Raw genomic sequence first — 13,192 nt, forward strand, 5'->3', positions numbered from 1 at the left:
CTAGATAACAAAGACACCTATATCAGACTCCTAATTATTGACTACAGCTCAGCCTTCAACACCATTATTCCTACAAAACCCATCTCCAAACTCCATGGCCTGGGGCTCCGCTTCTCCTTCTGTGACTCGATCCTAGACTTCCGAACCCACAGACCACAATCAGCAAGGATAGGCAACAACACCACCTCCATGATCATCCTCAACACCGTTGTCCCACAAGGCTGTGTCCTCAGGCCCTTGCTATACTCCTTATACACCTATGACTGTGTGGCCAAATTCCCCTCCAACTCGATTTTCAAGTTTGCTGATGACACCACCGTAGTGGGTCGGATCTCAAACAATGATGAGACAGAGTACAGAAAAGAGAGAGAGAACCTGGTGAACGGGTGCGATGACAATAATCTCTCCCTCAATGTCAACAAAACAAAGGAGATAGTCATCGACTTCAGATGGGGATGAGGTGGAAATGATCGAGAGCTTCAAGTTTCTAGGTGTCCAGATCACGAACAATCTGTCCTGGTCCCTCCACGCTGATGCTATAGTTAAAAAAAACCACCAACGCCTCAAATTTCTCAGGAGGCTAAGGAAATTTGGCATGTCCACTATGACTTGCACCAACTTTTACAGATGCACCATTGAAAGCATTCTTTCTGGTTGTATCACAGCTTGGTATGGATCTTGCTCTGTCCAAGACCGCAAAATACTACAAAGGGTCGTAAACGAAGTCCAGTCCATCATGCAAACCAGCCTCCCATCCATTGACACTGTCTATACCTCCGACTGCCTCGGAAAAACGGCCAGCATAATTAAGGACGCCACGACCCCGGACGTACTCTCTTTCACTTTCTTCCATTGGGAAAAAGATACAAAAGTCTGAGGATACGAACCAACCGACTCAAGAACAGCTTCTTCCCTGTTGCCATCAGACTTTTGAATGGACCTACCTCATATTAAGTTGATCTTTGCCTATACCCTAGCTATGACTGTAACACTACATTCTGCACTCTCTCCTTTCCTTCTCTACGTACAGTATGCCTGTCTGTATAGCATGAAAGAAACAATACTTTTCACTGTTTGCTAATACATGTGACAATAATAAGTCAAATTTAAAAAAACCCTCAATCTGTCTATCTCTCTCTCTGCTCCTTAAGTCCTACCTCTTTGACTAAGCATTTAATCATCTTTCCTCATCTCTAAAGTGTCAAATTCTGTTTGATAACTGCAGTGAAGCAGATCGAGATGTTTTACGATGTTAAAGATACTTTATAAATATGAGTTGTTGGTGTTCTTGCTTCTTCCTGCTCCTCTCACACCAACACCCAAATGATCGAGAATCTCACAAAGCGAAATCAACTGATATAGACGAATACTTTTAAAAAAAAGAGTTCTGTTGAATAATGATTCATTTAAATGTAAAGAAAAGTTAAATTTGCAAAGCGTCTTTCATAACTTTGGGACCTCCCAAGGCACTATACAGCCAATGAAAGACTTTGTGGAAGTGGAGCCAATGTTGTAGTATAGGACGTCACCTCAAGGGGTCAGAGTTTACTTAATGATTTCTTCAAGGGTGACTGGCTCAACAAACAAGCAAGACCTTTTAGTCACAATATTTGCAAGGTGGATTATTTCAGTAAAGACTGTTTATATATTCTCCAGTATAGAAATAAACAGTGAATTAAATGCCTACTTTCATAAACAATTGGTTTTGGCTGGATTTGATGCTTTTTTAACGTTGGTTTGTCTAGTATTTATTTTCTATAACTTATCTTCAGCTTCAACAGCCTGATCCGTCCAGTTGGGTTGACCATCCAATATCCTTTAACAGGAATATTGGAGCCTGAAAGATCTGTTTAGCTAGATATATAATAGATTTAAAGGAAGACCATGAGACTGTGTAGTGGCAAGAATTGGGATATATGTGATAGCAAGAACAAATTATTTTAACATAGCGTTTCTAACATAATAAAATGCCCAACACACTTCACAGGAACATCATAAAATAAAATATAACACCAATGGCGGGATTTTACAGCCTGGTTGTAAAGTCCAACCAGGTTGGACTTTAACCTGGTGTTGTAAGACTTCTTACTGTCTTTAAGACAGTACAGCAGAAGTAAGTCACCTGACTTGAGGGACCAATTGGAACTAAGAATGAGTGATCACCCCAGAGGGTGGAGTATCTTGCTGGTGCCAGTACAGAGCGAGACTGCGGATAGTTGGGAACCTGTCTCGGGGGCAGGGAATTCATATGGTGTTCGTGGAAGTGGAAATGAATAGGGTTGGGAAGCATTTTCCGATCAGGGCCAGTGTGATCTCCTGGACTCGTTTCGATCGCCTCAGGGGGTCGGAGAGGAATTTCCCAGATTTTTTTTTCCCCATATTGGCCCTGGGGTTTTCACTCTGGGTTTTCGCCTCTCCCTGGAGATCACATGGTCTGGAATGGGGGGGTAGGGGTGAGTTAATAGGTTGTGATGAACAAAGCATCATAGCTGTGAGGGACAGCTCGGTGGATAGGATATTAGTATGTAGATAGGCTGGAAAATTGGGCGGGGATCCTGGATTCAGGATTCAATCCTGGACCGGGGAGTGGCGCGGGCTTGGAGGGCCGAAGGGCCTGTTCCTGTGCTGTATTGTTCTTTGTTCTTTGTTCTTTGTACCCTCTCGGACAGTTTACTGTTGCAACCATGTTGTGAGCATGTAGAACTGGGCTGTGCCCCAGGCCAGCCTTCATGCTACATAAACCTCTTGTATCAAGTTTCTCTTACCAATAAATACCTTTTGTTCATAAAACAAAGTCTGAAATCTCTTGATGACCCCATAAGAGCCACAACATAACATCACTTTCAAGAAGTCTGGAGAGGAAAGGGAGATTGGAGATGGAATGGTCGCCAGTAAGGATTGTGAAGTCAAGAAGTGTTTTTTTGAGGAGAGCAGAATCCCTTGTACAACAGCTATGGAGAAAACAGGGAGAAGGGCAAGGCAGCAACAAGACTGAACAGGAGAAAAGTAGTGAGGTGGGAATGATGGATAACACAATGTCATACTTGGTTTATGATGTCTGAATATTGGAGGAGGAAAGAAAGTGAGGTTATTAAGGAGCTCCACTAAAGTGAATGAGTTGGAAGACTGGATAGGGCGTCTAATCAGTTAGTGCCTGGATTGTGCCCACAGCAAAACTGAATTTTTACCCCACCACCTAGATTCTGGGAAATATGTGATTTGATTTATTATTGTCACGTGTACTGAGATGCAGTGAAATGTATTGCTTATGTGCTATCCATATAAATCAGACCATACGTAAGTACATCAGGGTAGTGGAACAGAGTGCAGAATGTAGCGTTACAGCTTACAGAGAAGTGCAGAGAAAATCAGTTCAGTATCTGAGAGGTCCATTCAAAATTCTGGTAGCAGTGGGAAAGAAGCTATTCTTGAGTCTGTTGGTATGTGTTTTCAAACTTTTGAATCTTCTGCCCGATGGGAGAAGGTATAACTGAAGTGGGAGGGGTCTTTGATTATTTTATGCAACATGAATGAGTTAAATGGAAGACTGCAGTGCTGAATACTCCTGTTTTTCAATGCAGTGGAGATATAGGAAGAAAGAAGCGTGTTTAGCATGGAATCTTCAAAGCTTAGGAAAAACAAATCTGGATATTTCAGCATTACAAGGACAATGTTATAATACAGATAACAGGGAAAGGCATGAGAGGCTTCAGTTGAGATAGAACTGAGGAAGGTATAGTCAGATTGATGAGCAGCTTCTTTCTATCTCCTGGCCAGGAGCTGCCTGGGGCCTGCGAGTCTCTTTCAATACAGGCCCCAAGCAACTCCAGCCATCGGAGGTTTTGGTACAGTTTGGAAGATAAGTCCGCTTTAAAGTCTAGTAATTCCAGCGGGCCATCGCTTTCTGATGCTAGTTGGAAGTTATTGTCTGGTATATTTGGTATAAAAGAGGAGACCAACGTTCTTGGAAGCAGCTTTAGTGAAGTGGGTGCTCCACTTGGGGACACTGATGTATTTTGCTGATGTGGAGTGCCAGTCATGGCATCGTGCCAACAGAGCCCATGTACCAGTCATCCTAGAATATCTTGCCATGTCTGTTGCAAACATCTCCAAGGCTCAAATAATTACTTATTATTATAATGACCATTATTGTGCAGCGAGATATGAAGGTTCCACAAACAGCGTTAAGATCGAAGAGCAATTCATCTAGTTCTGTTGATAATCATTTGGGGTAATGTGTTGGACATGAAACCAGGAGAACTCTTTGTATTGAATGACGCTGTGACAGTTAAGCAATTAAGGTAATTAATAGGGATTCCCCTTCAGTGGCACCCTGGGTCATCAGTCTAGGTTGTATTCTTCAATCTCCCGATTTACCATCACAGAATGATGCAGTCATCGTTGCAACACAGAAACAGGCCATTCAGCCAGGCCCGTCATTCCTATTCCTCTATTCCTGTACCCCTCCAAATTTACCTCCCTCAAGTGCCCATCCAATTTCCTTCTGAAATCATTCATCATCTCTGCTTCCACCACCCTCCAGCAGCGAGATCATTACCAGTCACTGCTAAACAAAAGGTTCTTCCCACATTCCCCGTACATCTCTTACCCAAAATCTTAAATCGGTGTCCCCTGTAGCCGGCACATTCTTTCTCTTTCGGTAGTTATCCAATTTCCTTTTGAAAGCCACAATTGAATCTGCCTCCAAAACACTCTCAGGCAGTACATTCCAGATCTGAACCACTCCCTTTGTAAGAAAAGGTTTTTTCATGTTACCATAGCTTCTTTTGCCAATCTATTAACATCCTGGGGAGTTACCATTGACCAGAAAATTAACTGGACCAGCAGTATGAATACTGTGGCCATGAGAGCAGTTCAAAGACTATAACTCACCTCCTGACTTCCCAAAGCCTGTCCACCATTTACAAGGCTCATGTCAGGAGTGTGATGGAATACTCTCCACTTGCCTAGATCAATGCAGCTATCTGCTTAATTTTCATCTCATCTCATTCACTCCCTCAACTACTGACACACAGTGGCAGCAGTGTGTGCCACTTACAAGGTGCACTGTAGCAACTCACCAAAGCTCCTTCAACAGCACCTTCCAAACCCACCACCTGTATCATCAAGAAGGACAAGAGCCGCAGATGCATGAACACCACTACCTGGATGTTTCCCTCCAAGTCACACCCCACCCTGACTTGGAACTATATGGCCTGTTCCTTCACTGTTGCTGGGTCAAAATCCTGGAACACCCTCCCAAGCAGCACTGTGGTTGCAGCAGTTCAAGAAGGCAGCTCACCATCACCTTCTCAAGGGCAATTAGGGATAGCCAGCAAAGCCCACATCCCTTGAATGGATAAATAAAACAAAAATCACCGTAAGTCAGTGTCTCAAAGTCCAACACCTTTTTTTCAATCTCTGCTGTATAACTCCTCCAGTGGTTAAGGATTCCTTTAGATGGTTGCACCCACTTTGCTTTACAATTGCCTTTGCATTCTCCAGCTGATTCAGTGGTCTTTACAACTCCCAAATTCTAAATCCATTATTTCTATACACACCTCTCCACTTATAGAAGATTTCTGCAAACCTATTCTTCAGCCAAGGTTTTGGCGCCTGGTCATAATTATTCCCTGGAATAATTGACATGTCTCTCCTATTTTGAACGTATCAGGTGCTATACGAATGCAAAACTGTTGCTGTTATCACTTTTGGTTTCATGTTTCAAAAGTCCTGAAGGGACCCTTGGTAGCAGGTCTTGAATTAAGATTGTGTTGAAAGAAAGTTTTGCATTCATATAGCTCCTTATTGATCTCAGAGGTACCTTTGAAGAGTTTCACATCAGACACCATGCTTTCTGAAATGCACCTACTATTTGTGATCTCCTAACTGTCAGCCACAGCATAGTTGATAGTATTCTTACCGTGGGGTTAGAAGGTTGTGGGTTCAATTCCTATCCCGGGGAGTTGAGCATAGGATGTAAAGGGAATCCCTGTATTGTGGAGGGAGTGCTGCACTGTTGGAAGTGCTGTCTTTCTGATGTAACTGTTAAACTGAGGACCCCATGCAGCTTCTCAGGAAGAAGTTAAAGATCCCACAATGCTACTTTGAGAAAGAGCAGGAGAATCCGCTCTGTGGCCTGGCTGATCTTTATCCCTCAGGAAACATCACTCAAACAGATGATCTGATCATACTTTGCGGAAAGGTGTTTCCGTATTTTCTACCACCGTAATTTTCACCTAGTGGCAATTCTGCCCCAGTTTCTGGGTGCAAGGGGGTCAACCTGAGGGAAATGACTGAACCCACGTTGTGGACAGTGGGGGAGGCGGGGAGGTGGTGGCTAGGCTCAGATCAGGAGGAATTGCCTCCAGATAGAGGAGGAAGAAAATGAGCCCTATTGAATTTGGTGGTGGCGGCACGGTAGCACAGTGGTTAGCACTGCTGCTTCACAGCTCCAGGGACCTGGGTTCGATTCCCGGCTCGGGTCACTGTCTGTGTGGAGTTTGCACATTCTCCAAGTGTCTGCGTGGGTTTCCTCCGGGTGCTCCGGTTTCCTCCCACAGTCCAAAGATGTGCGGGTTAGGTTGATTGGCCATGCTAAAATTGCCCTTAGTGTCCTGAGATGCGTAGGTTAGAGGGATTAGTGGGTAAAATATGTAGGGGTATGGGGGTAGGGCCTGGGTGGGGTTGTGGTCGGTGCAGACTCGATGGGCCGAATGGCCTCTTTCTGTGCTGTAGGGTTTCTATGATTCTAAGAAAATTCCAAAGGCAAATCCCTGAAAAATGAATCAAGAAAACTGTTTCCAATAAATGCAATTTACCAAATTCAGTGCAGAAAGGAGTAATTGATTCATTTTCTTTTCTGTTCTTGCAGGTACATGGCCATCATACATCCTTTACAGCCGAGACTGTCAGCTACTGCAACTAAAGTCATCATTGCAAGTATCTGGAGCCTAGCTGTGATCCTCGCCTTCCCTCAATGCTATTACTCAGAAACCAAGCATCATCCAGGGCGAGTCCTCTGCCTTTTGAACTGGCCAGGAGACTTCATGTAAGTGTGAACTGAGAGTTTACATGAGAATGCGGTAAGCAAAGGAATGATACTAATCCTTTGTATAGCAACATTTAGATTAAGCAGGCAATGATTATTGAGTTGGCTATGTTGAGCATCAAGGTTTAATGAGTTCTTCCTTGGGCTGATTCAGAAAAACAGTCACTGACACACTTAGGTTCCAGATACAGACGCTTTCAAGTTCACTCCTGTTATTTGGGGCAAAGTGGGGGTGAATGGAAGATTATCCCATTTCAGGTAGCCAGTACCTTGCAGATCAGATTGGATATATTACCATTCAGCCCTCAGCAACACTCCTTCTGCTGCAGGCCAATAATGCACCACAATCCTAGTCATGCACCAATCTGATTGGACACTTACCAATGTTTTGTGGAAGCACCTTCACCACATTGAGAGCAGTGGTTCGGGGAGAAGGCCAGTATGACCATCTCAGGTCTGGAAGGGCCAGTATGACCATCTCAGGTCTGGAAGGGTAGAGGCTGGGTCGTTAAGTATGTTCAAGACTGACATAGACAGATTTTATATCAGTAAAGGAATCAAGGGTTATGGGGATAAGGCAGGAAAGTGGAGTCAAGGATTATCACATCAGATCAGTCATGATCTCATTAAGCGGACTCAATGGGCCGAATGGCCTACTTCTGCTTCTACATCCACGGTCTGATAAAAAGATCATAAATAGATAATTAAACCTGATATGTATCCATCTCCAATCAACATTCGTTTTGACAATGGCTCTCCCAACTTCTGAATTTACTGAGTCATTCCTTGTTGCCTGATCAGCCAGTCCCCAAGGCAAGCCTTCTGATCTATGGGGTGCCAGAGGATTTGTTCAGTGGAATTTATTTGTCATAGGAATCAGTTTAATTTACTCCTTTTGACATTGGGAAAGTTTTGGAATGAATATACAGCTTGAATCCACTTCTGTTTGAAAAGGTCCCATTTCCTGTGACCTACCAGTGCTCATGGGAGTATGAAATCTGGCAAAAGTTTAAAATGAGTTGCTTGTTGATGATTGTTATGGTGGAAATGGTGAACTAGATAGGGTCTGTTCTAAAATCTTGGCATGAGGAAAGAAAAGCCTGCGTTTTGCATTTCAATCCTGACAAATGTTCCCACAGTCCGTGGGTTATGTTTGAAACTCTTCTCACAGAGCTCTTACCAGCTGCAGGCACGGCTTCATTATCTGTGAACTTACAAATGGGACTGAAACTGTGAAATCGTCATTAAACATCCCAACATCAATGCACCATTTGCATTGCATTAGGAGCAATTGACAACTGGGCTTGAAATAGTTCTGTGTGAAAGCTCAGCTCTTCTGATACTCCTGGCTTCCTGTAATGATACACTTTCACTGACTTCATTAGAAACACAAAAGTATTTATTAATACGAAGAACTGTCCAGCAGCCACATGACTGCATCTAGTTCTCTACATGTCTCCTGCCTATGAGCTGACTCCATCCCCTGGGGTGACTACCCAGAGTTCCAATTAGTCACCGAAGCTATGTGATCCTTAAATGAACAATCACCACATCCCCCCACCCCTTTAACTCTTTTACACAATCTTCAATAACTAATTTACTCAATTCTAAATTCTAACGAAACAGTATATACATGCAAAGGACAATTATAGATCGAGTCTTTGAGGGTATTTCTGTTTCTTGTACAGCACCATAGTTCTGTGGTCTGAGATGCTTCCACAGGATTGACATTAACAGGAACTGCAACGAGTATCTCTTCTGGCACAGGCAATTCATTACTACTTGCTCCCACGGAGACATCAGTTATGTCTGTAACAGATCGATCAGCTACTTCAGTGCTTACAGGTTTAAAAACATTTCTTGATGACAACACTGACTGCTGGAGCATCTCTCTACTCCTCACATGGTCCACGTGTTTAAGAACGATCCATCCCTCCGTGTCCACTTGATACAACAGGGGTTCAGTCTGAGACAATAATTCTGGGGATGCAACTTGATCCACTACCGAAGTTTCATCTCATGAAACCATATGTTTTTATGTAGTTAATATGGGTTTTTTATGTTGCAGTGGTAATGGCTTATTGAGATCTTGAAGCTAATGTGTTTAAACATTAACACTTTTATTGTTAGGCTTTAGCTATGTACAGTTCCAAATATAGTTTAGACAGTTTTTTCACAATCTCGGCCTGTGACGTGTGAAGGAATGGTCATGGCACTCTGTTTCTGGTATTTGGGTCGTGTGATAAAGTTTCTTCTCTTTCCAACATTTCAATTCACCATCTTTGATTGCCAATTTAATCATATTGGTTCTTATGTTTTTCTATTAGTGTGACCATTTCAGCAGTCTTGTTCTGGCACCTAATCTCAGTTTCTTTTTGTGTGTGAGTTGCTAATTCTGCTGTCAGTGTTTTTACTTCTTCAGTTAATTTTCCATTGCCAAGCTTTGTTCCTTCTAGAAAAACGCTTAATCTCCTGATTAAATTCTTCACTGGACTTGTTCTTATTTTCCAGTTGCTTTTTCATTGAGTTCAATTTATTCTACATTGTTTCATCGATGAGTCCTTCTTCTTAACTTTACTTTGTAAATGTTTGCAACTTTTTTTAAAGTTTGCTGTTGTTATTTCATCTTGTCTTAATGTCTTTTCTAGAGCTTTAATTTCTTTTTGCTGATTCCCCTTCATAGAATAGAATAGAATGGAATCCCTAGATTCTATTCACAGAAGGAGGCCATTCTGTTGAAATCAACCATGATTGAATGGTGGAGTGGACTCGATGGGCCGAATGGCCTTACTTCCGCTCCTATGTCTTATGGTCTTATGGTCTTATGGTCTTATTCGGCCCATCCAGTCTGCACTGACCACAATCCCACAGGCCCTATTCCTGGAACCCCACATATTTACCTTGTTACTCCCCTGACACTAGTGTCAATTTAGTTTGGCTAATCAACCTAACCCACGTATCTTTGGACAGTGGGAGGAAACCGGAGCACCTGGAGGAATCCCACCCAGACACGGGGAGAATGTGCAAACTCCACACAGACAGTGACCCGAGGCCAGAATTGAACACGGGTCCCTGGCGCTGTGAGGCAGCAGTGCTAACCATTATGCCACCCTGCAATAGTTCCTACTTTCTTTTGGAGTCTTTAATTTCTGGGTTTCTTCTGAAGGGAATCCATCATGTTTTTGTTGGACATATACATTTCACAAATGGAGTCTTCATTTCCACTTGTCATAACTCCAGCCAAACCCTTTTGGCTTCACTGTTGGTCAGCTCTGTCTCTGATGAAGTGTTGACTTGTTTCCATTTTGAAGTTTCCTCTTTGCCCTTCTTCTGGGGTCTTTCATTGCCCTCCTGGGGCTTTTGTTGCCCTCCTTCTGGGATCTTCTTTTGCTCACTTTCTGGAGTCTTCATTGCATCTTTCTTGAGGGTTTTGTTGCATTTGGACATTTTCTGAGCGTTGCCCTCTTTCTGGAGTCTTCCCCAATTTTCCTGTCATAGCCGTTTGCTCAATCTTGTGGTTGCCAATTTAAATGCATTGCAGCTTTAAGATTGTCATTTCTTTTTTAGGCTGTCAACAGCTGACGATTTTCTTTCTGCGTGTCTCCCGTGCCTTTGGAGTTTTGGCATAAACCCGGCTGCTCTTTATTTAAACTTATAAACTTCACCTTTTACTAAAGGGAAGCCCTTTCAGCAGTCTCTGGGGTTTTTATTTCTTCTGGCCATTTGGAGTCTTTGATTGCACTCAGAGGCCTGGCGCTCTCGAGGTCCAAGGGGCCGTTTTTTAAAAACTTGCTGTCATTTTTTAAAAACAGGTTGAAATCATCTCTTCTTTTGATTGAAGCCCATCAGCATAGCGATTGCTGCCACGGAACCTTCACAGGCTCTGTTCCGACATTGAGAGCTTGTCAGATTCAGCTCCTTGATTTTTCAGCGCTTCGGGAACTTTGCTGCAGCTCACTTGGCACATTGTTTTTGCTAGTGCACTGCTTTCTGTGCGCTCTTTTTTTAAAAAAAAATTTAAGTTTTTTTAAAACTTAAAGCCACAGCTCTTGCCTCTCTGGGTTATTTTCTCTTGTCTTCTCTTTATACATTTCTTTCTAAACTTCTGTCTGTACCGACCAATTCAGGTTTGTTCAGCATCTGCCCTTCAGCCTCAGCAATGAACTGACCCTCCTGGATCGCCTCCTAGACCACAATGCAAGTGGAGGTACATTTCTGCATTTCGCTCACCCTTCTGATCCAGGGCTCTTGCCGAGTTCTCTCTGTTGCCACACAGCTTGGAACTGTCCATCTTTTCGGATTCTACATTACTCGGGGTCTGGCAATTTCTCAAATGTGCTATTCGTTCAAAGAGAGGTATTTGGCTGAGTGCTTTTTTTTTCAACTTCAATTAAAGCAGGATACCCACAGGTGTCAGGCCAGAGGCTGTGTCATGATAACTTTATCCTCATCACCAGATGTAATGATGCACCTTCAAACATTTCATTAATTAACACAAATTTATTAATGACAAGAACTGTACAGTAGTACCACAGACTCACCTAGTCCCCGACATGTCCTCTGCCTAAGAGCGGACTCACCCCCTGGCGTGATTACCCACTCTGAGTCCCAATTGGTCACCCACCCATGTGACCCTTACTCTGCTGTGTTGCCATTAAAGGGACAATCACCACACTTTCTCATTGCTCTCCTGCCTCACTTCTTTCAGGTGACTGGTAGGAAATTCCTTCTTGTTTGATTATCAACGTGATGTCATCAGTTTATTACAATTTGGATTAGATTTTCTGTCTCTCAGGAATTGTTCTAAGAATATATACACCAGGAAACAGTGCACAGGTCTGTCTATTGGAAGTGTCATAAGAGTTCCAAGGTGATCTATTTGAAAGGAAACTTGTAAGTGGTGGAGTTCCCAGGTGGCTGCTTGTCTTTTTAGGTGGTGGAGATTGTATGAAAGTGCTGCCAAAAGAGCCTTGATGCATTGCTGCATTGTATCTTGACATTTTGTGAATGTTTATACTTGTGGGCTTGGAGCTAATCAAGGGGGCTGCTTTGTCCTGGATGGTGTTGAGCTTCTCAAGTGTTGTTGGAGCTGCACCCATCCAGGCAAGTGGAGAGTATTCCATCACACTGGGCCTTGCAGATTGTAGACAGGCTGTAGGGAGTCAGGAGGTGAGTTACTCGCCACAGAATTTGCAGCTTCTGACCTGCTCATGTAGCTATAATATTTATATGGCTGATTCAGTTAAGTTTCTGATCCATGGTAACCCTCCCCGCCCCCCTCCTCTGTTGATAGTGGGGGAAACACAGTAAGAGTTTTAACAACACCAGGTTAAAGTCCAACAGGTTTATTTGGTAGCAAATACCATTAGCTTTTGGAGCGCTGCTCCTTCGTCAGATGGAGTGGAAATCTACTCTCAAACAGGGCACAGAGACACAAAATCAAGTTACAGAATACTGATTAGAATGCGAATCCCTACAGCCAACCAGGTCTTAAAGATACAGACAATGTGAGTGGAGGGAGCATTAAACACAGGTTAAAGAGATGTGTATTGTCTCCAGACAGGACAGCCAGTGAGATTCTGCAAGTCCAGAAGGCAAGCTGTGGGGGTTACTGATAGTGTGACATAAACCCAACATCCCGGTTTAGGCCGTCCTCATGTGTGCGGAACTTGGCTATCAGTTTCTGCTCAGCGACTCTGCGCTGTCGTGTGTGATGAAGGCCGCCTTGGAGCACGCGTACCCGAAAATCAGAGGCTGAATGCATCATCATGGGGGATTCAGTGATGGTAATGCTGTGAATGTCAAGGAGAGATGATTAGATTCTCTCTTGTTGGAGATGGTCATTCCCTGGAACTTGCGTGACACAAATGTTACTTGTCACTTTTTTTTATCCATTCGTGGGATATAGGCGTTACTGGCTGGGCCAGCATTTATTGCCCATCCCTAGTTGAGAGTCAACCACATTGCTGTGGCTCTGGAGTCACATGTAGGTCAGATCAGGTGAGGATGGCAGATTTTCTTCACTAAAGGATATTAGCAGCTCACCTGTTGTCCAGGTGTTGCTGCTTGTGGGCATGGAGTGTTTCAGTATCTGAGGAGTGGCGAACGGTGCTGAACACTGTGTAACCATCAGTGAAAACA

General features: G+C 43.4%; 1 protein-coding gene across 1 annotated transcript in view; it reads left to right on the top strand.

Annotated features, from left to right (window-relative positions):
- Positions 1–13,192, top strand: part of LOC144494812 (neuromedin-K receptor-like) — a 93,202-nt gene that overhangs the window by 35,031 nt on the left and 44,979 nt on the right. Inside the window, exon 2 of the mRNA XM_078214183.1 lies at positions 6,875–7,051. Within this exon, the coding sequence (XP_078070309.1) occupies positions 6,875–7,051 (177 nt within the window). The remainder of the gene's footprint in view (positions 1–6,874; positions 7,052–13,192) is intronic.

Source organism: Mustelus asterias, chromosome 6 (assembly GCF_964213995.1).
Source record: "Mustelus asterias chromosome 6, sMusAst1.hap1.1, whole genome shotgun sequence".
Classification (NCBI taxonomy): Eukaryota; Metazoa; Chordata; class Chondrichthyes; order Carcharhiniformes; family Triakidae; genus Mustelus; species Mustelus asterias.